Source organism: Pteropus medius, unplaced genomic scaffold (assembly GCF_902729225.1).
Source record: "Pteropus medius unplaced genomic scaffold, Ma_sr-lr_union100, whole genome shotgun sequence".
Taxonomy (NCBI): Eukaryota; Metazoa; Chordata; class Mammalia; order Chiroptera; family Pteropodidae; genus Pteropus; species Pteropus medius.
Genome location: NW_024344241.1, coordinates 43,767 through 53,560, shown reverse-complemented (window position 1 = coordinate 53,560; position 9,794 = coordinate 43,767). Strand labels below are relative to the sequence as shown.

The following is a 9,794-nucleotide window of genomic DNA, read 5'->3' as shown; positions in this document are numbered from 1 at the left end:
AGGAGGAGCGCACGGAGGGGGGAGGCCGCGGGGGAGGAGGAGGGGGAAAGGAAGCGAGAGAGGACAATCGGACCTAAAAGGCTGGGGCAGACCTCGGGATACCGTAGGGGCCGTGCGTTGCGGACAGGAGCTGCCAGGGACCGAGTCCAGGCGTTCATCGGGCTCTCGGCACCGGAGGTGCTTCCCCGCCCTCTCCGGCCGCGGGCTCCTCCACTCCTCAGCCGGGCCTGAGACCTGGGATTCGGCTGCCCGCTGCCTCTCCGGTCCTCCATGGCCCGGCGCCCCGCTCCAGACGGGCCCTCGCCACCGCCTCCGCGCGAGCTTCCCTCGGACACCCGGGGCTGTGAGCTCTGCAGCAGTTGCCGCCCCGCCCTCGGCTCTCCAGGGCAGGGGCTAGGAGACGGGAGCCGGGACGCGGCCCGCTGAGCGCAGAGACGCGAGGCGGCCCAGCCCGGGCGCCGTTGGCACGGGCTCCCAGCTCCCGGCTCAAACCCGTCCGACTGGCTGGGCCACTCCCGCCCGACGCCCCCCCGGATGACACGGCTCGCTCTCTCCCAGCGCGGCAAGGCTGCCAGTCTGCCCGTCGGGTTGTCAGAACAAGCGGCACCTCGCCTCCTGCGTGTCCCTGCAGAGCCCCGACATAATTAGACAGCCCCAAGCCGGCTCGGAAACCCGAAATCCCTGCCCCGGCACTCTCCCACCGCAGTCAAAGTTGATGAAACAGCCTTCATTCACTCTATTCTCTTACTCGTCTTGTTTCTGACCTTTTCTTTTTTCTTTCTTTTTTCTTTTTTGCCTCACACACACACATTCACACGCGCGCCCACAGAGGCCCTCTCTCGAGGTCCGAGGTCACCGCCTCCCACCTAGGTTCGATAGGTACCTAGCGCCGCGCGGAAGTTCGGGCTCGGCTCTCGGAACTGGGTTTCGGCCTCCGGGAAAGTGAATGCCTGAGCCTCCGGCCGCAGCACAGACCGGGGCAATAAACCCTGGCAGACTTAGGGACTGAGTTTCACCTCGACTAGCTCGCAAAGGGCCCCCCGCCCTGAAAACAAAGCAGCCGGTCTGACGTGGTGTGTTTGCGCGGCGCACCGCACACGACAGGAGCCCCCAGAGAAGCGCTTTACCCCGCGGGATGTCACCCCATACTCCATAGGGAGAGGACGAAAAGGGAGGGCCCGGGAAAGATTTAAAATACAGGAAGAATTGGGGAGGCAACAGTGACACACGTTCACATAAACCCAGGTTCTGATTTTAAGTGAAGACAAAACCTCTGCCACTGCGCCCTCACAGACTTCCATGCCTGACATTCTCAGCTCCAAATGACAAAAAGAAAGAAAAGAAAAAAAGCAAAAGCTAGGACTGCCATCTATTTAGTTAGGTAATCTCCAACCATGGACCCCCTCCACCTTCCCCTCCCGTGACTCATTTCAGCGGGGTTTGTGAGGGAGATTGGGGCAGCGGCCACCAGGCCAGGTCCCAGTGCCTCCCGCGGGCGGACGTGTGATGCTGGGGCTTCCCCGGCTGCCCCAAGAAGCCGAGTTCAGGGGACTCTGGGTTTTCAAATGGGCTCCCTTGCGGCGCGCTCTATCGGCCGGGCGGGCTCCCGGCACCGGTGGTCGCGTGCAGCCCTGCCAGGATTCCCACGGTCACACAGTCAAGTGTCAGGCGGCTGCAGGGGCAAATGCTTGGAAACCTGGCAGCCAGCAGGCTCTGCGTGGTGCAGTCCTCCACCCCCACCGCAGAGATGCGCCGACCAAGCTGCTTAGAGAAGCGGCTTAGAACTTCTTGAATAACATAGAGTACCTGGAGCGGGCCCGGTAGCGATTTGGGAGATGAGTGCTCTCAGACTGAACCCGCTAACTGGGAGATGCAACCCAGCTCAGAGCCAAGTTTGCGGGCCCCTTCTCCAAATAGAAATGAGCCTTTTAAGGATGGGGGGAGGGGCGGAGGTCACTGATAGGAAGTAAGGATAAATAAATAAATAAATAAATAGATAAATAAATAAATAAATAAATGAAGGAATATTACGATTCGGAGAGGAAGTTAAAGAGAGAAAGGGGTTTTTTCTCTCCTTTCTCTTCCTGATGACTTGGGCGCTCAGAGTCTCGCTGGTGAGACACGCAGAGTGCACAGGCGCGTGCCCAATTGCCAGCAATTGCTTCAAAAACCCATGCTTGTCTCTTCCCTCTACTCTTAGGCACAGCCAATATTGGTCAGAAAAAAAAAGGGAGGAAAGTGAGACACAGAGTTCGAAGGAGGGAAATGAAAAAGGGAGAGTCCACGTCCTCCCTCTCCAGCCTCTCCCCTGCGTTCATCCGGCAAATCCGAGAGGCGGGCGCTGCGCTGGGGAAAGTTTGTCCCACCCGCGTTTCTCAGCTGGCTGCGAGCAGAGGAGGTGCGAGAAGGTAGAGGTCTGAGCCTGAGGCCGCAAGAATAACTGAGCCAGCGCCGCGCTTACCTCGCAGTCCTCGTACTTGATATTATCCGTCAGTTTCCAAAGCATTTTCATGGATCGGCGTGAACGGATTTGCCCCCTCTCCGCCTTGCACCCAAGTGGAGCTACTCTCTGGGTAAGCGCAAAGTGCCGGCTGCGACGGTGAGCGGAGGAGGAGGAGGGAGAGGAGGAGGAGGAGGGCAAAAAGGAGGAGGAGGAGGGTGAGGAGGAGGCGAGAAGGAAAAGAGCTCCCGTGTGCGCTCGGAGATCTCCCTCTAATGGTAGAAACTTTTCCCTTTTTCCAGCTCTTTACCAACCGCCTAATCGCCTCATTAGCATATCAACAATAGTCCAATTACTCGCCAGCATCACAATCTGCCGCCGGCCGCTCCGACCCAGGTATAAAGGCCTCTCCGTGCTGCGAACTTGCTCCTAGAGCGCGCGCCTGCCTGAGAGCCGAGTGAAATCTTCCCTGAGTCCCGCCTCACGCCCCCTCCCCCATTTCTCCCCACTCCCCTTCCTCTCCGTCCCCTCGCCGGAGAGATGCCCTGAGCAAAGGCCGGACACTGCTCAGGGGCCGAGCAGCCGCGCCTGGGGCCTGGCGCTCAGCACCTATCCCCCACCCCTGCTGCCACTAACGGCGCCGTCCTTTCGGCCCTGTACAATTTTATTGAAATTATTATCCCTTTCGCAATTAAATACAACCACCAAACCAAGACCGGCGAAGTCACTCCAGGATTTTTGCCCAACGAGAGATCGCCTCTGCTCGGGGGAGCCACCACTTCAGGCCGCAGAGACTTGGGAGTTTTATTGGCTTTGGGCTTCCCCCCAGGTTGGAGATTTTGCCAAAAGGCTCCAGTCGCTCGGTCGGGGCTGTGATTCTTTAATTGCCGCGTGTAAAGTAAAAAATTGTACCCTGAAAAGGTTACTTAACAGCCCCAGGGGTTAAATGATTTTCCTCTCGTTCGTATGAAGCTAGGGCCGAGTGATAAATCAATGTGGTGTTTGGGCTAAGGGTTTCCTAGGTGCGATGACAAGAATACAGAACTCCTATGGAGGCTCACAGTCGCTTCTGGAGTTGAGCCGAAATACCGACATGTGTGCTCCGTGTCATGCAAGCATCAAAATAAATCGCTGGGAACCAACTCTTCACTGTGCTAATCTGCTCCAGTTTTCCCAAGATCCCCCTTTTTAATTAAAACAGGGAGAGTTCCTTCATGATTTGGTGATGTTACTAACGCGGGCGCGCTCGCGGCGCAGTGCTCGGTTGACGCGGAACCCCAAGGCCCGGCAGCCACCCTCTCATCTAAGTTGGCCAGTCTACATTCTCCCGTTCTACAGAGGGGCCTGCTGGCCCCATCGGTTTTTTTTTTTCTTTCTTTCTTTCTGTTTTAGTGATTTTTTTTTTAAGGAAGAAAGAAAATACAAAGACATTAACTTAAAATACAGAGTAATTTCTCTGGCCGAACTTCTTCATTTGTCCTCTAAACAAAAGTTTCTGTCTCCCACTTGAATACTTCAAACTCCCCAACAGCAGTGGGTCTCGCCTCAGAGCTGCTCTACTAACGACCTCTGATTCCATGTGGGCCTGTTTCTTGCAAATCTCCAGGTCTCCCAAGTTTCCACAGCGCAGCCTCGAAGTGGGGTAGAGGCTGTTGAAAATTAGGGCATTCTCTAACAGGTGGAAAGAAGGCAAGAGGAAGAGAGGACCCGTGCCCCCAAGCCTTTAGAAAGGCAATTCTCCTGGAAGACTGCAGCAAATTTCCCAAACCAGGCAGAGTAGGCCAGAGGTCCCCCCAAAGTTAGGAAAACTAGCGCTAGAATGGAAGTGTTTAAAGCCAGAGGGACTCCCCCCACCCCCCACACGCCCGCCCTGGGCTTCCATGCCTCCTCTCAGCCCCGTAACACCCCACAGTTTAGGACTAAACTAAACTCGACTCGCCTCCACCCTGGTGAAGGGTCCAGCTCTAGTCTTCTTTCCAGCATTCATGGGGATGCTCGAGACCCTCTGTGACGAAGGCCTGAAATAGACCTGGTGGGACGGTATCTTCGAGATAAACGACGCGCCAGCTGCAGGGCGTGATCTGCGGAGTAAATCCTAGACCTAGGGCATGGTTACTCTCCACCCCAGGCGGTCAGCCACAAAAGCAGGAAATTTCTTTTCCTTCTTTCTTTTCTTCTCTTTCTTTTCTTGCTTGCCCTTTTCTTTCTTTCTTTCTTTCTTTCTTTCTTTCTTTCTTTCTTTCTTTCTTTCTTTCTTTCTTTCTTTCTTTCTTTCTTTCTTTCCTTTCTTTCTTTCTTTCTTTCTTTCTTTCTTTCTCTCTTTCTTCTTTCTTTCTTTCTTCTTTCTTTCTTTCTTTCTTTCTCTTTCTTTCTTTCTTTCTTTCTTTTCCTTCCTTCCTTCCTTCCTTCCTTCCTTCCTTCCTTCCTTCCTTCCTTCCTTTCTTTCTTTCTTTCTTTCTTTCTTTCTTTCTTTCTTTCTTTCTTTCTTTCTTTCTTTCTTTCTTTCTTTCTTTTCTTTCTTTCTTTCGTGGGCTGAGGAAGGCATTGATTCTTCATCTTCTCTACCCTCCTCCCACCTTGCTGTCCCTGCGCCCCGCAGCTCTCTGGCTCCGCACCCGCAGGGGCTGCTAACTGTTGTTCTATTCCCGCCGAGGGAGCCTTTGAGGTGCAGATTGCGGCCTGAGGGCTCAGAGCCGCCGCCAGTGTTATGGGCACTGAAGAAAGGCCAGCGCAAGCACCCAGGTCGCCTCTGGAGCCAGCCTTGCCGCGTTAGTGTGAGCGTCATTACCACGACAAGTCGCTTGATTGCATGTCAATGCTTCGGCCTAGCCGGGACCCCAGGACAGCAGCGCCAGGCTTGGGGTTAGGTGTCGGGGGTCCAGGCCCATTTTGAGGGCTTGGAGAAGGTGGGGGGAGGGGTCGAGAGCAAGTATCTGTGTGAGAGACGGAGACAGAGAAAAGGACGGCGAGGGTCTAGAATGACTATTTTCTGCGGTTGTCACCACCCAGCGTGACCCAGGAGCCCAATTGGCCAAACCTGGAGCATCCCGTCTGCCTCCGTCTCAAATCCACAGTGCCTCTACCCAGATCCAGACTTTTAACCACCCTGCCAAACTGTGAGCCCGCAGGAGCCTGGCCCAGGGTTCACTCCTTTTCCCTCCAGGCGGTAATCTCCTTGCTTCGGAACCTTAGTCCGGGCCACTGGAGACCCAGACCCAGGCCTTGCCTGCGCTCCAAGCGCCTTTCTACCACCGAGGAATTTCGCAGCAAAGTTTTTCCAGCTTGGTAAGGAAACCCCAAAAACCTCCGCCAAAGAACTCCCCCAATCTTCACCCTCCAGAGAAGAAAATGAAGGGCCCTGGGGCCTACAGGGGAAGGGAGAGAAAGGGGTGCATTCCTAGGACTTGTGTTTGGTGTGGGATTTGTACCCTTAAACCGCAAAGTTAGTCTAACTTTGTGGATGAAGTTCGTTTAGTGAGGTTTAACTCAGGGGATAGACATAAAAGAGCTCACGGTTGGTTAAAAAAAATAAGTACAAGGAAAGAAATATTGCAAGATGACTTCCTTTCCCCAGCTGCAGGGAATGTGCTGAAGATAGGACTTCTCTGGACTTTACTTCTAAAGGCCTAAATCTGAAACAAGACCCGAAAAACTCGCCCCAGAAGTAGAAGGGTCTCCACTTTTCTTTGGAAAGATTGGGGCTTTTGGTTCGAATCGCCCCGCAGACTTTTAGACAGGCCTCCATTTGCTGGGGCGAAAAGAGAGCCCCGGGGTTCCCATTATGAAATCGGAGACAGGAGAGAGGCAGCTACCCTCACCAACCTGGCTAGAGCCGCCCTAGTTCCCATAGGAGATATGTCTGGAGGTTAGAATGAGAGCGCTAGACGAATGCTCCCGTGGCCGGGTTGGGGTCCGTGGCTCAGGGAGCGCAGGAATAGTCTTCTAGTTGGCCTTGAAGTGCCTGCGGCCTAGCAAGGCCAAGTTTGGCAGGCGTTGGTTTCGGGAAATTTTAGACCTTCTGCCTCATGATCCTCTATTCAACGCCTCCATCCAGTCATTTCCTGCTCGTACCCCTCCCAAAAAAACTGTCTCCAGGAAGGGACTGAGAATCTAAACTTCGCGCAAACTCTTTTAAGTATTTCACAAAGAACATGCTCACGTGTGACCCTTCCATCCGAGCCCCTTTCCATTCTCCACACCACCTAGGTCCCCCAAACTTTGAAGCACAAAGAGAGACAGGTGCACCAGAACCCCACCTCACACACAGCCCTGGAGTGTGGGGCAAGATCGAAGGAAGGGCGATCAGGGAACCCTCATCATCGCACGACACAGCCCCCGCCCTGCGCCCTCCCTCCCTCCTGAATTAGTCATCCTCCCCTGTTTCTACTTGGGGTACGGTGACGGCTGTATTGTAAACCACAAGTGACCCTTGGGGCCACCTGTGGAGCGTGCTCCGGACTTTCCCAACAGCGCACGTTGCCCCTAGCACAGCGGCGGCCGACTGCGCGCGTTTTTCCTATCCATTTTCTCTCCTGGGAACACTCTTGGGCGCTGCCAGGCGCGCCTCACTTACGACTCTCCAGCCCTGGGCCAAGTCTCTTGCTCTCCGCCTCCCCTCCCCCCCCTTGTCCACCCCCGCCCACCTCGGCCCCAGCGCAGGCAAACCCCCGTACCTGCCAGTCCCCCATTTTGGCAAGTATGGACATCGCGGCTCGGCGCTCCTGGCGACCGGTCCCTGCCGGGCATGGGCTGTAGGGCTCGACCGGGCCCGCTCCTTGGAATCGCTTAGGCAAATCCTCCTTTTTTACCTGCTCACTAACATCTCACCTGGTCATAAAGAGTTGGGTTGCTACCTGCCGACGCATGCGCGCTAGCCCAGGAATTCACTCCGCCAGCCCTAGCCCCAGCGCCTCGCGGAGCTGACCTGGGAAGTGATGGATTTATAGCCGCGGCAATCTCTCCATCAGCTCCAGCTTTTCCCAACAGCCCTAACCCGCTTTCCCGGTCAGTCCCTGATCAGGGAACCGAGGCAGACTGCATGCTGCGGTGTGCTGGGCGCGATGCGAATGTGAGTGGCTGTGTTTTCGCACTCAAGCTATGGGGACATCTACACTCTCTTCCAAGGCTCTCCACCTCTTTGAAACTTTGGGGCTTGGGAAGTCTCTCCCCACCCCCCGGGGGAATGGGGAGTGGGGGAAGGGCAAGGCTCAGAGATGAGGACAGTCGGGATAGGTCCCGCGCACCTGGATAAGTGCAGTGAGGCCAGAGCCCAGTTGCACCTCCCCACCTACCCATGGGGTTCAGAACAGTCCCAGGCCTCGCGGATCCGAGTCTGCAACCCCCAGGGCTGCTTCAGCGTCGGATCCTAGATCAAAAATGTTTCTTAGTAGGTGAAGAGGTTCACGATTCTGTTTCATTTCTGGCTTCTAGGTTTAGACTTCTCCCACCGCAGAGGGCCAAACACACACACGCACACGCACACATACACACGCATACTTGCACACTCATACACATCCTTCTATTTAAGGTCCACCCTCTCTCTACTTTCATAATTACCCGCCCCTCCTCCACTCCCCTATGACTTCCCAGCTCTTTATCTTTTCCACTAAAAACTTTTGAAAGGGAGAATAGGGGCGTTGGTGGTTCTGGGATGGGCAACTGAGGTTTGGTCTGGGGTTTGCTTTCCCATGGCAGATAAAATCACTGAAATGATTTCACCGCTGCTTCTAATTAGAAGGGAGCTTTAAAAGAAGCCACAGGATTTGGGGCTCCCAAGGAGCTCACCTCCCGGGCAGGAACCACACCTGGCTGAGAGGGAGACAAGGGTGAGGAGCTTAGCCTCAGGCCGCGCTGGCCGCGCGACGGTGCTAGCTCCATCTCAGGAGCTACGAGATCCGATTGTCCAGGGCTTGGGCCTGGGACAGTTGAAACAGGCCCAGTTACCCTCCCGGGCTGCCATTGCAGGGACTTAGGGATGAATAAATAACCGATTTCAAATCGTTTCCTCTGACATGTCAGGCAAATGTGTGTAAAAGGGTCAGCTCAGCGCTGAGTGATTTGTCCCCACACCAAGACCTCCCCTTTCTAACCCTGTGTTCCTGCCTCCGTCCCTGGTGGCCGGCCCACATGGCCTTGCTCCCACCCGGCGTTTCCAAGGATGGTGTGATGGTGTCTCTGAGGAGTCGCGTGTCGCCTAAGCATTTTAATTGTCCCTGGGCTGAGGGACTTTCATCTCGGTGCCGATTCTCTTGTCGATTTGAAACTTTCTCAGACCTGCATCAGAACCTTCCTCAACAAGTTTGGCTTTTGTTTGTGTGTGTGTGTGTGTTTGCTAGAATTTTAAATAATTAAAATCACGGCGTTTTTAACTCAAAAGCGTCTACACTTCACTTCCCCGCTTTTTCCAGACTGTTGCAATAGGTTTGTGAAATCCCAGTTCTTCAAAGTCCGAGACGTTTAGAGTACACTCCTGTAGTTCTTCGAAATTCCGGCTGGGGGCGCTGTGTTCTCTTAAAAATGAGGGCTGTTTCAGGCCCAGGCAGCCTGCTTCTCCTGCGCACTTGGTGGAACAAGAGTTGGAGAGATCCGGAACCCGGCTGCCTGGGCCAGGCCATAGGGAAGAACGCGCGGGCGTGTGCAAGGGCCGGGCGGGATGCGAAGTGTGCCATCTCCAACTTCGGTACTTTTTTTTTTTTGATGGTGGGTAGTGTGCGGGAAAAGAAGAGGCAAAGCCGCCAGTGTGATTAAGCGTCAAACCAAGTCGCCGCTCAGGACTGAATGGAAGTGGACAGGAAGATTTGAAAGCGAAGCAGCCCAAGCCTTGAGCATGAGGGCCCTCAGTGTCTGCTTAGATTCTAGGAGCAGGGGCTGAGTGGGTACTGGGGGAGGGGAAAAACGGGAGATTGGACTCCAGGAATCCGAGAGCGCCACGAGCTAGGTTTGAGCTTTCGAGTATGACTTAGGGTCCAAACTTGGCTGTCGTTTATATTTATGGGCTGAGTGGTCGAGGGTTAGTTACTGGACTTGTATGAACCTTCATCTGCTCATTTGTAAAATGAGTAATTTGTTGTGAGAATTACTAGGAGAATGTGCTCAAAGTGCTTAGCACAGCACCTGGCCCACCTCGTGCTGTCTAGAAAAGCTGCCTCATCAAGGACGTCTACTCCGCCCATCCCACACTCACACCCCAAGACTGGTTCGATTACAGATAATATCAATTCCATCTCAGCTGGGCATTAGGTCAACTGCATCTCTCACTATCCCCTCCTCAGAACCCTTATCTTTACAGGTGTGAGCCCTTCCCTGTGCTCCTCAGACACCCGCTTCACCCCTCAGGGCCCTTCCTCACCTCGAC

General features: G+C 54.6%; 1 protein-coding gene across 3 annotated transcripts in view; it reads right to left on the bottom strand.

Annotated features, from left to right (window-relative positions):
• TFAP2A (transcription factor AP-2 alpha) overlaps positions 1–7,244 on the bottom strand; it is a 21,345-nt gene extending 14,101 nt beyond the window's left edge. The window contains exon 1 of one of the 3 annotated variants that reach the window (XM_039869363.1): positions 7,114–7,244. In XM_039869363.1, coding sequence (XP_039725297.1) covers positions 7,114–7,146 — 33 coding nt within the window. In that variant the 5' untranslated portion in view covers positions 7,147–7,244. Of the gene's footprint in view, positions 1–92; positions 817–2,461; positions 2,557–7,113 lie in introns of those variants that run through there. The other 2 variants (XM_039869362.1, XM_039869361.1) reach the window with 2 other exon arrangements.
• Between the last annotated feature and the right edge of the window lie 2,550 nt (positions 7,245–9,794).